This window comes from Solanum dulcamara, chromosome 9 (assembly GCF_947179165.1).
Source record: "Solanum dulcamara chromosome 9, daSolDulc1.2, whole genome shotgun sequence".
Classification (NCBI taxonomy): Eukaryota; Viridiplantae; Streptophyta; class Magnoliopsida; order Solanales; family Solanaceae; genus Solanum; species Solanum dulcamara.
Window position 1 is genome coordinate 2,555,593 of NC_077245.1, and position 20,369 is coordinate 2,575,961.

General features: G+C 32.4%; 2 protein-coding genes across 6 annotated transcripts; one reads left to right on the top strand and one right to left on the bottom strand.

Annotated features, from left to right (window-relative positions):
• Positions 1 to 613: 613 nt before the first annotated feature.
• LOC129904690 (uncharacterized) lies at positions 614 to 7,646 on the top strand. Of its 5 annotated transcripts, XR_008770473.1 has the most exons (11): positions 614 to 765; positions 916 to 987; positions 2,247 to 2,321; positions 3,071 to 3,154; positions 3,542 to 3,622; positions 5,738 to 5,807; positions 5,884 to 5,975; positions 6,514 to 6,555; positions 6,645 to 6,725; positions 7,354 to 7,492; positions 7,564 to 7,646. XR_008770473.1 is itself a non-coding variant. In XM_055980268.1 (10 exons), exons 1-10 carry the CDS (start codon positions 739 to 741, stop codon positions 7,423 to 7,425), a joined length of 696 nt encoding a protein of 231 aa, XP_055836243.1. In that variant the 5' UTR covers positions 614 to 738; the 3' UTR covers positions 7,426 to 7,646. The 5 variants fall into 5 exon arrangements, 4 of the variants coding, with proteins under 4 accessions (XP_055836243.1, XP_055836244.1, XP_055836245.1 ...); XM_055980268.1 differs by having other exon boundaries at positions 7,354 to 7,646; XM_055980269.1 differs by lacking the exon at positions 3,542 to 3,622 and having other exon boundaries at positions 615 to 765; positions 7,354 to 7,646.
• Positions 7,647 to 15,039: 7,393 nt separating this feature from the next.
• Positions 15,040 to 16,275, bottom strand: LOC129903135 (protein RADIALIS-like 3). Its single transcript, XM_055978636.1, has 2 exons — positions 15,963 to 16,275; positions 15,040 to 15,319 (listed from the first exon to the last, which is right to left on the bottom strand). Exons 1-2 carry the CDS (start codon positions 16,217 to 16,219, stop codon positions 15,295 to 15,297), a joined length of 282 nt encoding a protein of 93 aa, XP_055834611.1. The 5' UTR covers positions 16,220 to 16,275; the 3' UTR covers positions 15,040 to 15,294.
• Between the last annotated feature and the right edge of the window lie 4,094 nt (positions 16,276 to 20,369).

Here is a 20,369-nt window from a genome sequence, read left to right on the forward strand (position 1 = left end):
AATAAATTAAAAGCGGAGGGTTAGATGGGGGTGGGTATAACTTTTTTTTTTAAAATATAAATAATAATATTTTTTTAGGAAAGAGTGAGGGATGAGTGAAGTATGAATTTTTTTAAAAAAACATTTATATAAGAAATTTTAAAAAATAAAAGGACGGAATTGTCGCGGGGGGAGGTGGTGGAGTGGGTGAGAAAAATATTTTTTATATTTATTTTTTTAAAAAATAATTTTGTTTTTGGGGATAAAACTACTTTAGTCTTTACTTTTAATTAATATTAATAATTTATTTAATTTTATTAAGGTAAACTATTTTATTTATGTGGAATGACATGTGACAAAGTTTTTGCAAAAAATAGAGAGAGTTTATTACATACATGAGGTGTGTTTCTCAAACTATTAAGTGATAATTTAAGTATGAAACTTACATTCTCTAAATTATAAAAATAAAAAAAAATAATTTAAATGTGATTTTGATGCTTATCGCAAATATATTTTCAAACTGCTTGTTGAAAACAATGAACCCGATATAACAATGATGAAAAAAATATATAATTCACAACATTTTTTTTGGACCAAAAAATAAAATAAAATAAAATATTTCCTTATATTTTTTTTTTCTTCCGGTGCGTTGGAAAAAATGGGTTAGGGCAATTGACCCGTTTCAAATAGTAACAGTTCCTTCTGTAAATTTCCCTCCAATCGGACCCCGCCGTTAATCCGTTCACTCTCCGGCTAAAAATGGAAGCCAATACTCCTCAGTTTAAGGTAATTCTTTCCTATTGTTGAAAAATATTCTTATTATACTTATAGTGAATTAATCTATCTACTTTCTCATTTCAATTATTGAAATCCTCTTGCATAATTTACTACAGTATTTTTTTTTGAATGCAATGATCAATTATCCCTTGTTTCCAGCTAATTTTGGGATCTTCCTCTACTGCTCGGAGAAAGATTTTAGCGGACATGGGATACCAATTCACAACCATGGTAAATATGTAATTACTTATCAAGTAGTTGTTGTTTGGTCTATGATTGAATAAGTTGCTGCACCAAGTCATTCTAATTGACATATGGTTAAGTGATAGATTGAGATCCAAATACTTATTAATTAGTAGCAATATTGTCAAATGATAATGAGTTGGCGTCATAATGACATGAGTTGAGCTTAAATAGAATTTTGAAGATACATATAACCGATTCCAATTTGTATAGGGCATTGCTAGTAAAGTTGATACCGTTTTGGTTAAGGCATTCAACATGAGACAAATCCACGAAGTCCAACAATCAATCTGTTCATCCCCACAAATCACAATATCGACCATTTCTATATGTTAAATTTGCATAGAAAATGAAAATCTGAGGATCTCTAATATAGTTAATACATCTTACCTGGAATTTGGGAGTTTCTATAGCCAATGCATCCTCTCTTCTTTCAATTTCATCACTTCTGAATGATATAGACTCATAATCATCTTGATCAATACCATGAAGTGGTTGAGGTTGAACCTGAATTCGAAAGGGAACTGTTATTTTGAAATTGCATGAAAACAATAAAACAAAGACTATATAAGTGTTGGACGTACCATACATGTAGTCCCATCAGCCTAGGGGTGACGGAAGATTGAGGCTAGTAAAACATTTGCTTTTATCCCCAAAAAACTAATAATGAATTTTTTGATTTTATTTCCACTTAAAATTGTAAAAAAGATACAAATTTATATGGTACGTCACCAAGGAGCTACTCATACATCACTAATTAAGACATGAAGTTGGTCTGAATTCCGACAATTGCACCAGAAATCAGCTGCTTAGGTGTAATTGTAGACTTAATTTCACAATCAAGTGTCACGTATTGTGCATAAAAGAATAAATGAAGCAAATTTCACAACATAATTCCATCATCGAACTAAAGTAACAATCAGTTATTACGATATATTAATTGAACCAATGTAACATGTGAGACAACCACTGCCCATCACATGCTAAACTTATCAGAAATTCACAATATCCTCAACAAAACAGCCGGCAAGGCTCAAAGAGACAAGCGCAACATGCCCTTGGGCCTTGGGTGCTAGTTGTTTGTTTAGTGCTAAAACTCTATATAGACGACACTTATTATGTTTGGTGCATTCACTGAATGTTAGATAACAAAGAGTCATATAGCAACCCCAACTAGATTGAGTTGTAGTTTATTGATTGTTTTTACAATTGGTGGATTAATAGTTTAACACATTCTTGTAATATAGTCGGCAGATATAGATGAGAAAGCTATCCGGAAAGAAAAGCCCGAAGATTTAGTTATGGCTCTTGCTGAGGCAAAGGTTTGTTTTCCTAAGAACTTCTGTTAATCCACATATGTGTGAACATATTCTTGATATCGTTTTCTGCTTTGAAATTTTTGTGGGTTAAATCACTTTTCTTATACAGTTATACATTACGGCATTGTCATTATTTTTCTTGTCTGTGGCATTCGTTTTTGATTTATGAATCACTATATGCAATTTGTGATACTTTGCTTTTAGATTATCTTGTAGTGATTTCAACCGTTATCTTAAGTTTGGTGTTGATGTTATTTGTAAAAGTGCTCTATTACATATCTTGTTGTGATAGTGTATCAGATTTGTATGGAAAATCATTTAGCTAGCGTTTGGACATAGATTTGGTTGAAACCCCAAAAAAAGATTTTTTGAAGTTGTGTTGAAAAATATTTTTGGAATTTGAATTTGTGTTTGAACTTGCATTTTCCTCGAAAAAAGTTGAAGTTTTGTGGGTGGGAAAAAAAATTCACCCAAAAACTGTCCCCGAACTTGATTTTTTTCTTTCAAAAACTGATCAAATTCCCTAAACAAACAAGGGTCAAAAAGGGCAGCCCAGTGCACAAAACATCCCACATTCATGCAGGGTCCGGGGATGTTTTCGATTTTTTTCAAAAAAAATCTATAATGTCCCAACAGGAGCTTAGATTGTTCTATTCCTCGTCTAGTTGAGTTCTTCAGTCTGCTTCATAGTATAATTGAAGCCTTGTTTTGAAATGCTTATCTTAATTCCATGTAACTGCATTGCGTCTCAGGCTGATGCTATCATATCAAAATTTCGAAAAACTGAAAACCTAGAGAAGGATGTCAATCCAACAATTTTGGTTGCAGCTGACACAGTATGTCTTGCCTCTTTTGCCTTTTCAATCTCCCCACCAGAAGTTATTTTCTAGCTTCTATTTGATGAAATGAAACCTACAATAATGCTATTTCTGCCAGTGCTTTTGAATGATGATAAAGTTGTGTGCTTTTCCTTTTCTTGTATTGTTTTTCTTGCTTTTATGCTTTGCACAGGGCCTTTTCTGAGTTTGCTTTTCTTATTTCAAAATGATTCGATTTCTTCTTGGGATATTGGAGGATAATTTTGCTGTGCACGAGCTTGCATAATTTCACAGATGTTTTCTTTTTTCATATGATAAATTCTTTGCATTTATTGGACTTTGCTATATAGTCTCAAAGCATACATCATAATTGGCATTAACCTGAATTGTTGGAACTATAATCAGGCAGAAGCCATCATACCAAGGGTTTCCATTGGTGAATCCGAAGGGGCTGCTGAGCCAACACTTCTAATTACCTGTGACCAAGTATACTTAATTTCTGTTCTTCTCATCATTTATGGTTAAATATCCGTTATTGAATTACTATACTGTTTTACTACTACATTATACACTATGTTTGTCCCCCCCACCCCAAGCTAAATTTACTACCTTGATGTATTCGTGCCAAATAGGTGAAATGTGGATGTGGATACTTTGGGGTCGTTTGGTATGGGAGATGGAATAGACAAAGTTATCCCACCATATATATGAGATAACTTATCCCATCATTGTAATACAAATGGTGGGATAAATAATCTCATGACTAACTAATACCCATAACAAACGCAGGATAAAATAATCCTGCATTTTGTCCCGGGATTATCATCCCTTATCCCTCATACCAAACGACCCCTTGGTGCTGATTCTTCAAAATACACTACCAAAAAACTGAACCCGTATTTGACACTAATACCACACCTATATTGAATACACACATGTTTACAACTCCATGTAATATAAGCTTAACAAGAAGACTGCCATTCCGTTTAATCTAAGCAGCAGAAACCAATTAATATTCATTTTAATACCTGGTTTGCTTCTAGATTTTAGAATCTGATTTTCCAGGGAAAGATACTGTAATCAAAGTTTGCGGTTTGCCACAACCTAGGGCATGTTTCATTTGGTACAGTTTGTCAAGCAGATGATTTAGTTGTAATTTAAATGATTAGTTGTTTGGCTCTACTTATGGAAATAGACTTTTGTTCAACTAGCTGACTCCACTTTTGTATTTTAGTACTTTTTAAGTTGATAATTTCACATGATCAGTAAAAGAAAAGATGAAGTTGCACTAGGATACAAAAGAGTGACTATTTCTTGTGAATTTGACAATTGAAACAGTTATAATTTGATAGGATACTTCCAACTCGCCCTTGTTTTCTTGCTTATCTGTGGTCATAATTCCTCTATTAGAGATGTCTCCTCAAGTCTATGTACCTTATGCTATATCCTCATACATTAGTCTCTTTCTGGTGATAGGACATTTTTTTTATACGTAAAGCGAAACTTTTCATTGATTTCTTTAGACTGGTAATGAAAAATCTTCTATTGATATGCTTCCCTTGAGCCGAGGTTTTATCAGAAACAACCCCTCTACCTTCACAAGGTAGGGGCAAGGTAGCGCACACACCACCCTCCCCACACCCCACTTGTGGGATTACACTGCGTATATTTTTGTTGTTGTTCTCATATACCAAAAGGTCAATAGATAAAGACAGCTAGACTTCATAAAAGATATGGATGTTGCTTTCCCTTCGAAACATCTATGACTTACCTCAACCCGAACTGGTGAAAATGTGCAGCTGTGCACAGCGGAGTGGTTCTTCACACTTGTCTCTGATCTTTCCTCAGGTCCTTGCCATCTTTGTACTACTCTGTTAAGGCCATTAGGCATCACCCACCGCACTCCATCAAGTTCAGAAACATGCATCAGATTGTCCGTTTCTTCTTACTGTGTAGAAACAGATGTCTGACACGCATCATGTTTAGCTAACTATCCGATACATGCTGCCTTAGAATTTCACTCGGTTTTCCAGATCATCCACCATGGCCGCTGTCTATACCCTTCTGTATCTCCCATTTTGCATGAATTGATAATAATATTTCAAAGTGTGGCCTGGTCAATGAAGTGGAGAGTACCATGAGGTAGCAGGTTCAAATCCCAACCCAATGGAGGGAAAAAAAAATACTAGGTGATTTCTTCATATCTTCCTAAGCCTTGGTAGGTAGAGTAATCCGTTACGTGTGCCGGTGAGAGGTAGGAAGTATCCGGTGGAATGGCGAAGCACCACCATTATTACGAAAAAAAGGAAGAAGATCTGATTGGTGTTCAGACATATAATCCCAGCAACTCTACCAGTGAAGTAAGACTCCCACAGTCCCCCATCGGTTTCGTGCTTTCGCCTCTGAAAATAGTTTGCCACTTGATTAGGTGCATTATCCTTCCATCACAATTGCCTTTCCACAAGAACTCTGGTGATGGAACATTCTAGTTTGCATGGTTGGGAACTTTTCTGCTGTCCAACCCTTCTCTGTTTTCTCCATTTATTAATGTATGCGCTTTTCTATGTTATTGACCTTATCCTAACTTGAAATGATCTGGAGGTGGTGGTCTATGAAGGTGTTGTCAGGGAAAAACCATCCAGTGAAGCAGAAGCACGGCAGTTCATGAAAGGTTTACCATTGCTTTAATTGAATTTTTTACTATATTAGTTTCATAGTTCTGCTAGTCTTACACTGTCAACTTGCAGATTACGCCAACGGACATGCAGCAACCGTGAGTTCTGTTCTTGTCACAAACCTGGCAACTGGAAGCAGAAGAGGAGAGTGGGACAAAGTAGAGGTACCTCTGTTGATTTCTCTCCTTTTGAATCATCAGATGGGTGTCTATGGCTTTTTATATTTTTGTTTTCAATGGTATTTTCGTCTACTTGCACGCTCAAATTGTTGCAATGCATACTTCTTATTTTAAATTTTGTTAAATAAAAGTCTAATACGTTCAATGGTGATTAATGACTTCTACGCATTGGGATAGGCTTATTGGATGCTTCACAAGGTTCCAATTCCCAATAGCCTTCAATGTAAAAGTTATACAGAGATGAGTTGGTGGAAAGTTGAAGTTAGTTGAAGTTGGGCCGGATTGGAACTACGTATTTGGACTTGTGGTATGAAGAAAATATTTATGACTGCGGAAATGATGTTGAAATATTGATAACACTCTATAAGATTCTCTTTCCCACGCATTCAATTACCACGTTCTTAGGTTCTCAAGATTATTACATTTAAATGTGTACCTTAATTGCTCGGGATGTTCAGCATAATAGCTTTTGTTTTTATTTTTCATTCGTCCAGGAAGACGATAATATTTCTTTTGGTTGCAGATCTATTTCCATGATATACCAGATCAAGTCATAGATAAACTGGTATAACTTTCAGCTGAACTGTTAGTTTGATCATATCAAATGATGGATGCTGTAGTCTGTTGTCTTAACACCTTTTTTTTTCCAATCAGATTGAGGAAGGGATAGTTCTTTATGCCGCTGGTGGCTTGATAATTGAACATCCTCTCGTTTTGCCTTATATTAAGGAAGTGGTAAGTGTTACACTGCTACCTTTCTCTCTAATATCATCCAACATAAATCATAGTCGTGATGGTGTTAACATTTGTTTGTTTGATCCTTTGTCCTTATAGAGACCTAAACTTTTATGAAGCCGTTGATGCCAATGTAATAAATATAAAATGACGGGACAAAATATCTTCAGAATTTCCTGACCAAACGAAAGAACTTAACTGATTTTTTCTAAGGATTCCCGGATTGTGCATATTCAGCCCCATTGCAAATACAAATGATTCCCCCCCGCCCCCCCCCCCCCCCCCCCCCCGAGAAGTGTCTTACAACATAGAAAAGATATTAAAAGTGTGTGCGTTAATCGTGAAAGGAACTTTTCCTTTGTATAAAATGTACCATTAAAGCTATACCTTTTAGAATCGCTTTTCCATAAAAATCTAAGCTTTTTAGACCATGCCACCCTTTTTTACTTGATTTTATTATGCACTAAAAGTCCTCTAAAGAATAACAAGTACCTCAACCTTAGTGAAATGCTTTTGTGACTTGGTTACCAACCACTCTAACAAACTTTTAGTACTTAAAGTCCATCTGATGTCAAATATTCTGCATAATATTAATACCATATTTTGTAAAATGATTTTTATCTGGCAGGTTGGCTCAACTGATAGCGTGATGGGTCTCCCAAAAGCTCTCACTGAAAGACTTATAAAAGAGGTTCTCTAATATGACTATGGTCCTGCTCCTACCTCATTCCTATTTTTGACATTTCTGAATGAATTTGTGATCTATAATTTTGATGTATGAGATGTCTTGTGCATACCTGTTATCTTATAATCGGGCTTCTGCAGACATTTGTAGAACATTTGTGTTGTTCTACGTTCAAATATCCTCTTACTGTACATCTCATTGTCGTAATGACATAGTTGGTTATGACTTATGGCCTATTTGATTGCATCGCGATTTGGCTATACTTCAATAAATCTTCTTGGAAGAACCAAAATAGCATCCTCCGCGATATCATGAGAAATTTTGCAAGGGGAACTACATCTATTTCTTTGTTTCACTCACTATTAACTATGGATTTTCATGTTAAACTTGGATTCATCTTTACCATTTTTCAATTTGGTCCACTAGTCAAAGTTCTTCTCTGTTATCAACTTTACCTTTTGTAATTTTAAGAATCTTGCTAGCCTCTTAAATCAAGTTATTTGTAAAAAAAAAAAGCTTTCCATTTCGAGTCATTATAAGTTCTCAAGCTATGTACTTAGGGCTTGTTTAATTGGAAAATAAGTTATTTTGTGATTAATTAATCCGGAATTAGTTATCCTGAAATTGTTAGTCCACCCTCAATGTGGGATAAAAGTAACACTAAATTTCCGGATAATTTATAACTAATCATGGATAAGTTATCCCCTAATTCAATTGAGTTGGAAGCAATAGTCAAAATGACTATATTAAACTCTATAGATACATTATTACGATGATTAATCCAAGAAACTCACTAGTATGATCGTAGAGAACTTTTTTTATCATTCTTTTGACCTTTTTCAGCCTTTATATTGTACATTTCTCCTGCAGCTTTCCCCTCACACTTGTGGTTATTAATTCTCAAGTGTACTCAAGTACACTCAAAATCATTCATGCACCAAAGGAAACTTTGTCTTTATATATACTGGCTTTAATATATTTTGATAATTTCTTCAATTTGTTACTAAATTTTATTTAGACTTTTGAATTACTGATTGTTTTAATTAAGCACCTGAACGTATGATAAAGTATATTTATTAGATACTTTCTATTCAAATTTTCATTATTTTTTTGTGTGTTTTCAAATATTTATTAGGTAGTTAAGTTCATTATATAAAATAATGTTATCTCCTTCTATTAATTATACACATCATTTTCAATTGAAACATGCTTGAGATTTTATAACTAATTAATAAAATTAATACGTATAATTTTTAAAAATAACATATTTGTCTCATATTTAAATGCTCAATTGAAATAAACCATTCAAATGCTCAAGTTTAACCTTTTGTTAGGACACTTGGCGTCTATATATATATATATAGGAGTATTTGGGTGCAATGTTAAACTTCGTTGCGAGTTTAAGTCGTGGAAAAGAAAGAGGAAGAAAAAAAACTTTGTTATCTTGAAGTAATGGAACATTCACTTTAAATTCTGAATTTACCTCTGCATGTTTATGCATAAATTTTCTCCATTTTAAAATACAGTGAATTCTTAAGGTAATGCACACCCATTAAGAGAAAAAATTTAGGACATAAATTGAACACTACTTTTCACTTTTGCACTTTTAGTTATTCTCAAACTATTCTTAAAAATATAAATAATTCAAAGTAAAATCATAAATATAAACAATTAACTCTTTTGAAATTATCACCTAGAAAATATAAATGAAGGACAAAAATGAAAGAAATTCCCAACAACTCTCTTAAACTTTGAACAATTCACTTGTTTCGAACTATGATTAAAAACTCAATAATTCACTTATTGTTATAAAATAAATTAACTTAGTAAAATAAAAAAGGAAGACAGTAGGAGAAAGAGAGAGTTGAGAAGATATCAGTGTGTATTAATTTCATAACACAGAAGGCTATTTATAGCCAAATGTGTTAAGGAGAAAGCTATAATAATAGAAACACAATGATGACCATTAAGTGAGAACATCATTATGTAGGGAAAAAGAAGAAGAAACATTAGTGGGTAGGGGAGAGTGATAATGGACGGCCATAATCCCACAAACTATTTCACAACACTCCCCTTGGATGTCCACATGTAATGTACCTCATTAAAAACTTTACAAGAAACAATATACATAGTTATGCTGAACACCCAAAGATGTTGTGCCTCGTTAAAATCTTACTAGAAAAAATCAGTGGAAAAAATTCAGTGAAAGAAAAAGAGTACACACATCTAGTAATGCGCCTTAATTGTTGCCTCATTAAAAACCTTACCAGGAAAATCTAGTGGGACAAAACCTTGGTTAAGGAAAAAAGAGTACAACACGTATTTTACTCCCCTAATGAGAACATCACTTAATATCTCGAAGACGATGCATTCCAATTTTGTATCTCATTTTTTCAAAGGTTGAAGTTGGCAATGCCTTGGTAAACATATCTGCTAAATTGTCATTTGAACGAACTTGTTGGACATCTATTTAGCCCTTTTTTTGAAGATCATGAGTAAATTTTTTTTGGGTGAAATATGTTTTGTTCTGTCTCATTTGATGTATCCTCCCTTCAGTTGAGCTATACATGCAACATTGTCTTCATACAATATTGTTGGAACGTCTCTTTTCAAAGAAATGCCACATGTTTCTTGAATGTGTTGAATTATTGATCTTAACCAAATGCATTCTCGACTTGCTTTATGAATGACTATTATATCTGCATGATTTGAAGAAGTGGCAACTATAGTTTGCTTTGTTGAATGCTATGATATAGCTGTACCACCACATGTAAATAAATAGCCTGTCCGTGATCGATCTTTATGGGGATCAGATAAATATCCTACATCTGCGTAACCAATCCACTGTGACGTGGATTCATTTGAGTAAAATAATCTCATATCAATGGTCTGTCGAAGGTATCTGAATATATGCTTAATTTCATTCCAGTATCTTCATGTTGGAGAAGAACTAAATCTTGCTAACAAGCTTACAGGAAACACTATATTTGATCTAGAATTATTGGCAAAATACATTAATGCACCAATTGAACTACGATATGGTATTTTAGCACCAACAAGTTCTTCATCATTTGCATGAGGTCAAAACGGATCTTTATTAATATCAAGAGATCTCACAATCATTGGGGTACTCAATGGATGTGCTTTATCCATATAAAATCTCTTTAAAATATTTTCAGTATATGTTGACTGATGGGAAAATATTCCATTTGCAAAATATTTAATTTGTAGATTAAGACAAAAATTTATCTTTTCGAGGTCTTTCATTTCAAACTTATTCAGACATTTTACTGCCTTTGAAAGTTCTTCCGGAGTTTTAATAATATTCAAATCATCAACATATACTGCTATTATGACAAATTCAGATTCAGACCTTTTCATAAAGACACAAGAAAAAATTGAATCATTTCTAAACCCTTTTTGTAGCAAATATCCGCTAAAACGATTGTACCACATGCGTCCTGATTGTTTCAATCCGTATAAGGATTTCTGAAGCTTTATTGAACAATCTTCTCGAGAATCCTTATATGCTTCAGACACTTTGAATTCTTCAGAAATTTTTATAAAAATATCGTGGTCCAATGAGCAATATAAATAGATAGTGACCACGTCCATTAGGTGCATTTCAAGTTTTTAATGAACTACCAAATTCATTAGATACCTGAAAGTAATTGCATCCACCACAGGAGAATATATTTCCATATAGTCAATGCCAGGCCTTTGCAAAAAATCTTGGGCTATAAGTCGTGCTTTATATCTTACGACTTCACTTTTTTCATTTTGTTTACACACAAAAATCCAATTGCACTCTACTGGCTTGACACCTTCAGGTGTTCGGATTATTAATCCGAAAACTTTACGTTTTTCAAGTGAAATTAACTCTTCTTGAATTGCATCCTTCCATTTTTGCCAATCATTTCTTTGTCTACATTTATCGACAGATTTTGGTTCAAAATCCTCATCTTGTTGCATTAGTTCAATGGCAACATTATAAGCAAAAATATTATTGATCACAATATCATTTTGGTTCCACTTTTTTTTTATCGAGACATAACTTATTGAGATTTCTTCATTCTCATTATTTTCAGGTACTTGGACCTCCTTGGTGGTATCACCATTTGTTATGTCTCTGGGCTCTTATTGAGAAATTGCCTCCAAATTATGATCATCTTGATCATTTATTCCTTTCCTTTTTTGAGGAATTTATCTTTGGAACTAATTGGTTTTCCACGTTTTAAGTGTGGCCTAAACTCATTTGCCTGAATAAGTTGTCCTATTGGGACATCAACTCGAACTTGAGCATTAGCAGCTGGGATATGCGATTTAGTAACCCATGGAATGTTAGTAAATGCATCCGGTAGTTGATTTGCAATATTCTGCAAATAAATCAACTTTTGAACTTCTTGTTCACATTGATTTGTTAGAGGATCTAAATGAGATAGTGACAATGAATTCCAATCTATCTCATTTTTCAATTGCTTATGTTCTCCCCTTAATGTTGGGTATATTGATTCATTAAAATAACAATCAGCGAATCTTGCCGTAAATAAATCTCCTGTCATAGGTTTCAAATATTTTATAATAGAAGGAGATTCATACCCAATATATATTCCTAACCTTTTTTGGAGACCCATCTTTGTGCGGTGCGATGGAGCAATTGGGACATATACCGTACATCCAAAAATTCTAAAATGGGATATATTTGGCTCCCTTCCAAAAGCCAATTGTAATGGGGAAAATTCATAAAAATTTGTTGGCCTTATGCACATAAGTGCTGTTGCATGCAAAATAACATGCCCTCATACCGAAAGAGGAAGTTTTGTCCTCATTATCAATGGTCTAACTATCAATTAGAGGCGTTTAATCAATGATTCTGCTAGACCATTTTGAGTATGGACATGAGCGACTGGATACTCAACTTTTATTCTAACCGGCATACAATAATTATTATAGGATTGAGATATAAATTCACCAGCATTATCAAGACGAATTATCTTTATTGCATAATCTGAAAATTGTTCCCTTAACCTTATAATTTGAGCTAACAATCTCATAAAAGCCATGTTGCGAGTTGATAATAAGCACACCTGTGACCATCTTATAGATGCATCTACCAAAATTATAAAATATTTAAGTGGTCCACATGAAGAGTGAATTGGTCCACATATATCACCATGTATACATTTCAGAAATGCAGGAGATTCAATCCCAATCTTAGCTGCTGATGATTTAATAATTAGTTTTTCTTGAGAACAAGCAACACAATAGAATTGTTTAGATTGAATTTTCTGATTTTTCAAAGTGTGTCCATGTGAATTCTCAATAATTTTGTGCATCATATTATAATCGGGATGACCCAACCGGTCATGCCAAATGATAAAATTATTATGGTCAATAAATTTTTTATTTACCATGGCATGTGATTCAACCACATCAATACTTTGTGTGGTATAACCCAGAAGAAAGTGCAGGTAATTTTTCATGCACAAATCTTTTTTTTTGCTTTTATTGTAGTAATATAAAGGTACTCAACATTTTCTTCATTAACAGTCTTAATATGATAGCCATTTTGACGAATAACCTTGAAACTTAATAAATTTCTTTGAAACTTACTAGAATACAATGCATTATTAATAGCAAATATTGTTCTCCTAGGCAGTGATAAGGCTGCTCTTCCAGAGCCCTCAATAATTTTTGTACTACCGAATATTGTATTAACATTGACTCCTTTCATAATCAAATGAGAGAAATATATTTTTTTAATATAGTGTGTGTTGTATCACTATCCAAAAGACACATATCTCCATTACTCATCTTGGATTCAATTGAAAACTGAGAAATTTATATATCTTCATAAAATAAAAATACATTATAAAAGATAAAATAAGTAACAATATTGCTAAAAAACATAAGTCCTCTTTTTTTCTTTTTTTTTTAAATAGATAAACGTAAAAACATGATAATCAAAAGTACATAAAAATGACAACATATTGTAAATCATATAATAAAATTAAACATCAATTATGATCCCTAAAGAAGTTTGAACCTCCAAATGAGTAATATCATTGAGGTCATTAAAATCGTCATCCTTCAAAGTCAAATTCTCTTCAATATTATCATTTTATACTTGCGAAGGTCCTGCCTTAACATTATTTTCAAATGTCAAGCGTGACTCTATCCGAGGATTACAAGAAGAGGCACCACCTTTATTTGCCTTTCTTTTAAAGGAATTTTGATAAAGCTTGACAAAATGCTCAAGCGTTCGACATTTATTTTTTCAGTGGCCTTTAATGCCTCAACGATGACAGTTACTTCTTGAAGGACCACTATGAGAACTCATATTATTCTCCCTTTTATGTTGACCACCACAACGATGATTATTATATCTTCTTCTGCCATTGCCACGTCCACGCACATTATTGTGGACTTAATTTTTATTTTATCTTCTTTCAGACTGACCATGTACTTCTACCACATTTGCTTCTGGTAACGGAGCAGTTCCAGTGGAACGGGTTTCATGAGTTTTCATTAGAAGGGCATTATGTTGCTCATCTACCAGAAGACACAAAATCAATTTAGAGTATTTCTGAAAATCTTTTTCACGGTATTGCTATTGTAATATCACATTAGAGGCATGAAAAGTAGTTAATGTCTTTTTCCACATGTCCTCATCATTTATAGTTTCCCATAAAATTTTAATTGGGAAGTTATTCTAAATACAACAGAATTATACTCAATTACAGTTTAAAATTTTAAAACCGTAAGTGCATCCACTCATAACGAGCCCTTGGCAATACCGTTGCCCTGAGGTTGTCATACCTTCCTTTTAAATTTTTTCACAATTCAAGTGGATCTTTCACTGTCAAGTATTCAATCTTCAAGCTTTCATCCTGATAATGACGAAGGTAAATCATAACCGTCTCTTTATCCTGATTGGATGCTTCATTTCCTTCGATTATAGCATCACCAAGACCATTAGCAGTAAGGTGAATTTCGACATCAAGTACCCATGACAAATAATTTTTGCCAGAAATATCAAGTGCCACGAACTTCAATTTTGACAAATTTGACATGATGAAAATTTATAAGAGACTTCGTGTTGATAACGTGTTATAAAATAAACTAACTTAGCAAAATAAGAAAGGAAAACAGTAAGAGAAAGAGAGAGTTGAGAAGATATCAGTGTATATTAATTCCATAACACATAAGGCTATTTATAGCCAAATGTGTTAAGGAGAAAGTTATAATAATAGAAACACAATGATGACCATTAAGTGAGAACATCATTATGTAGGAAAAAAGAAGAAGAAATATTAGTGGGTAGGGGAGAGTGATAATGGACAACCACAATCCCACAAACTATTTCACAACACTTATTTTGAAATGCAAGGTAAGACTACATACAATAGACCCTTGTGGTCGGATCCTTCTCCGAACCCTGGATATAGCAGGAGTTTTAGTGCACCGAGCTACCCTTTTTTTTATTTTGAAATGCAAGGAGTAATAGTATAGCTTGATTAGGGGTCAACCATAAGAATGTTGGTGAGAAATTCAATTAATTTTCTGAGAGGAAGGCGCTGCTTTAAAGTTTATGTTCCTACAATATCTTAAGTTAATATATATTAATAACTAGATTCATAGTCAAATATTTATAGATATTTAGTGAATTTTTATTACATATATAAAATCTGAGCAAAAGCTATAAAATTCCCATAAATTCGCACATCATACTCTAGATCCTCCACTGTTAACTTCATGCATGTATTAATTGTTGCTCTCAAAGGAAATTTATCCAATGAAAAGCAGAATATAAAATGTCGCTTTAAAAGAAAGACATAATTATTTGTTGACTACATTTGAGTTCCATTGCTCAATTTCTTCCTTTCATTGGAGCTTCAGATATTTCAACCTGTATACAAATTGAAGGAAAAAAAAAATAAGAAAAGGAAAAGAGTTGAATCCCAACTCATGAGGAAAAACAAACATAGAACTCACTATACATTTTCAATTAAAAATAATTTGTTTTTACGTGGTTAACGTATTGAAATAGTTTTGAAGTGTAACAAATACAATTAAGTACAACTTTTGGAGGTTGTATGAGTAAGAAGAATAACAAATATATCGTAAAACGTTACTCCATCTATTTCAATTTATATAGTATCATTTAGATTTCTAAAGCTAAATTTCTTAATTTTGACTGTAAATTTAAATATATATAATCTTTAAATTCTTTAAATAAAATTTACATATTCAAGAACTTATTAAAAAGTGTTATATATGAGTCAGAATAATTAAACAATTGAAGATATGTTAAAAGCATATGAAAGATGCGACGATCAAAGAAAAACTCATTTGACCCTCCGAGTACGAATAATCCCACATAAATTGAAAAAGAAAGAGTACATATTGATAGTTATAAAAGATTTTTACACTATTAGGTAATTTAAAACATAACCACATGTAACCGTTCAAAAAAAAAGGAAATTGAATTAGTAATCTAGAAAATAAGACAAGTTATCTGATGATATTTATACGTATCAATACATATTTACCTTTGTTCTTCATCCATGAAATTGTAGCCTTTATTGTTACGACCACCATTATAATTAGGCAAAGGAACATTTCCAGACTCAATATGCTTAATATCTTCAACAAGTTTTTCATAGTGATTTTTCACTTCTTCTTCTGTTTTTCCACCAACTGCATTGGCCAATTTACGCCACCTGTTTGGAGTGTCAGTGTCGTAAATGGCCAATGCATTCTCAAACAACTTGTTTTGATGGTGACTCCACGTCGAATTTGTGTCCATATTTTCCAAAAAAAATTGAAAGAAAAGTATGTAGTAATTAAAGAAAATGTATAGAAGGTTTTGGTGTGAAAAAAAAGTTTACATGCTTGTTCTATTTATATAGCAAAATTATATAGGAGACAGAATATGGTGGGCCGGTGAAGAGGATACTCTTTTTTTTAAAAACAAAACAACTTTATATTATTATTATTATTATTTTATTTTATTTTTGGGTTTGATATGTTGCAAATGATTTACAAACCAGGGGAAATTTTGTAAGAGCCAACATGGTTTTCTTTCCCACCAGTAGTAATTAATTAGTTAATTAATCCTGGAAATATGGTAGATTTACTATTTATGTTGTTTGATTGTTTCAAAAATATTGTCGCAATATTTGTATCGAATTCTAAAAAATGCACAACTTTCAAAGGATTCGACAGTCAACCCATGATATTTTAGAAAAGCTAGGGCATTATTAAAGGAAATTATTTTGAAAAATCCATACAAACTTCGTGAAAAAGAGATGCACATATAAGCAAAATCACTTAATTACTTTGGAAAAATATTTTAGTCATGTTTTATGCCCTATTATGGATTCATAATTATTGTTATTAGCTGAAAATATTGATATAGCCTAGACAAAGTTTCCTTAATCCAAGAAAAGTTGTACCCTAACCCCATAATTAATGTTGTTGTTGGTGTGTGTGTGTGTTTTTTTTTTTATTATTATTATTTTTTTATAAATTTCTAGTAGCTTATAGCTACATTCAAGTTGTTGGCATTTCTTAGTTGTAACGTAAAATATAAGTGTTCACTTTCCAATGTGTTGAAAAGCAAATCGTAAAATCAATTTCCAGCGGCTAAAAGTGGTTGGATATGATTCTTTGTTTTTTCATGTTTTCATATTTCAAAATTATTTTTGAAGATTTAGTACGTTATAATCAATGATGAGAGTGAGATTAAGTTGTGCATGAGAATTTAAAATTTATGTATTTTGATAACAATCTCGTATTAATATTATAATAATAATAATTAAATTTATAATCAAATATTTAATAGATTTCCAATATATATACCTAGTTTGGATGAAAATTACTTGGTTCGTGCAATTGTATTTCTAGATCCGTCTGATGACCAATATATGAAAAGTAGCTTTTCCTTTATTTCCTTTTTGGAACAAATTTTAAACGTGATAAGGCCTGCATTTTTTTTTTCACTTTCTTGTTGCCTATTTTAAACAAAATTCCATATCAATTTTAGCTGGCTAATTAGTTTCTTTCATTCCGCACAATAGCTGTACACATATGTTTGTTTAGGTTCAGTCCAGCTAAGTCCTTGACAATCTTTGTTCTTGTTTTTGTTGAACCATTCTCATGATTAATTCAAATTCATATCGAGTAGATCTACTAAAAATACCGTAAAATGCTCCTTACTAAGAAGTTTTTTATTTTCAGAGGTTAAATTTTAAATCTTTAATTAAAGATTGAGGGATTCGTACAATACACGATACATTTGTTTTGGTTCAGTCCAACTAGTCCTTGATAATCATTGTCTTGCAAAGATATTCTTTTTTAGTTAACCATTCGATATTCGAAACTTACTAGTTTAAGTCAGGTAGGGCTATGAATAGTATCGAAAAAACGCTCCTTACCAAGTAGTTTTTTGTTCTCAAATTAAAATTAAAACTTCAAATCTCTAATTGAAGAGGGATCCGCGTAATAGGTACTACTAATTTAGATTTAGATTTATATCGGGTAATGCCCACTAAAGGGGACCAGTGAAGCGCAGCACCCTAACAAAAAACCTTTTGTTCTAATTAAGACTCAAACTTGAAACTTTTAGTTAATAGTCTAGATATAGACCTTAATAACTGACAATAACATGCACATTCTTTCCTTAAATTTATAAGGTGGAATCCATCGGTGGCTTCCTAAAGTTGGCACAAACTTTCACTTAGACACCTCAACTAAGTTTTATTCATTTTAAACACTTGAAGTAAGGTCTCGGTGTGTCATTTTTGACACTTTTTTTTACAATTATCCAAATATCTAAAGTGTGTGTAATACACTTGATGTGTCAAAGTGGCCAATTAAATAAAGACACGTGACATATATATCAAAAATAATTTTGAAATAATGACTTTTGAGTAGAAAAAAAATGGTCATTAACTTGATGACATGTGACATTTTTTATCAAATAATAATTAAAAAAAGAAGAAATTCATCTTCTAAAAAAAAATGATTTTCGAAACCCCCCCCCTAGTCTTCTTCTTCACCCACCCCACCCAATCGTTTTCACCACGACTCCACTTCCACTCAGCCCAACCCCAACCCCTCCTCCGCCCTATCAGGTTGTCTTCTCCACCTCCACCCACCCCAACCTCAACTCCTTCCCCATCCATATCAAAAGAAACTATTTTGAAAAATTTATTTTACAAAGACATAATTTTTTCTTCTTTACTTTTAAAAAATCAGTTACTAATTAACAATGGAAGGAAAACAAGAACTAGATCTAGGCAATGACAATCAGATTAAGAAATCAAGGTCCAAAGTTATGGAGGAAAACATCTAGAAAATGGAGAAGAAGAAGAACAAGAATATATATATATATATATATATATATATATATATATATATGTTTTTTTAAAAAATCGCTCTTCACGCGCTCAAAATGGGTGTAGCACACACAATGTGCCAAGTCAGTACAAAGTGTCAAAATGACGCATCGGGACCTTACTTGAGGTGTCTAAAATGAACAAAACTTAATTGAAGTGTCTAAGTGAAAGTTGGTGCCAACTTTATCGTCATCAACCTTCTCTGTTCTCAATCTGTCTTCTAATTGTTTTATATAAATTGAAGAGAGTTTGTGTAGTAACACTATCAATAACAATATTTTATATTATTAGGTCATATTTATCTATTTTAGCAGGTAATCTATCTAATTTTTAAGATCACAAATCCACGTTAAAGAGACCTATTTGTAGATATCCTTTGGATAACTTTATAGGATGTATGTAACTTAAACTCTAAAAAAAAAAAAAAAAAGAAGAAATAGTCAGAGACTGATTGAATTAAGACAAGATGATATTGTAGGCTAAATGTTAAAAACAATATGCCAATACCAATAAAAGATCGTGATGGATCGATAAATACATTTTGAAGTCGCTTTATTATGAAGCGCTATTTTCAGGCGTGAATCTAAATTTAATCGACCGCGACGTGAGGTTGCATGATCTCCAGCTCATATAGTTGGAATGGAATCCTTATCATCCACGTTGGTATCCAGTAAAAATTTTCATATTTATGGATACTTGTTATGTCCTTCTCACAGACTTTAAAATCACCAGTATTATCCTTTTCCTTTCTTTTCTCAGCCCGCCCCCCCCACCCAAACCAACACCCAAAAAAAGAAAAACCATATAATTGCAACTTAAAGTAGGGCTTCTTGTTTTATATAACTTGAAATAAAACCATATACTAGATATTGTTTTTCAGCTAAATTAATTGGCTATCATTTTTACAAGAAAGAAGCACAAAGATTTGCAACATTGACCAAGTGTCCAATAAGATGTTTGATTTAATTTCATGAATGGTCATATTAAACTGGGAAGTCGATCGCATACATTTTTTTTTTGTCATAAAACTAAACTTTATTATTACAAGTCACAAAATTATTTTTCATATTATAGTAACTGAATTTTATTCAGTATAACAGTAAAGTCGTCTTGATAGATAGGTGTTGTAATTATGATGAGTAAATTTTAATGACTTCAATGGTTATAGTGGGTAAAGTTCAATTTTCTTAACGTGACAAAAAATAACTTCATGAATAAAGTTCAATAACAACAACAATCCAATATAGTCTCAAAAGCTGATTCTGAGGAGGGTAGAGTGTACGCAAATTTTACCACTTCCCCAAGAAGATATTAACTTTATCACATGTTAGTAGATTCCAGAACCTAATTTCCTTCAAGATAATGGGACTTCTTCTTAAGTTCATTTTGGGGTTTTGGCTTTCCAAATTTCTTAGGTCACTGTCCAAAAACCATGATGAAGATGCTCATGATAAATTCTATGAACATTTCATAGAATTTCAACTTTGCAACTTTCTTGGGAATCTTTTTTAAAAGTTGATATATATATATATATATATATATATATATTCATATACT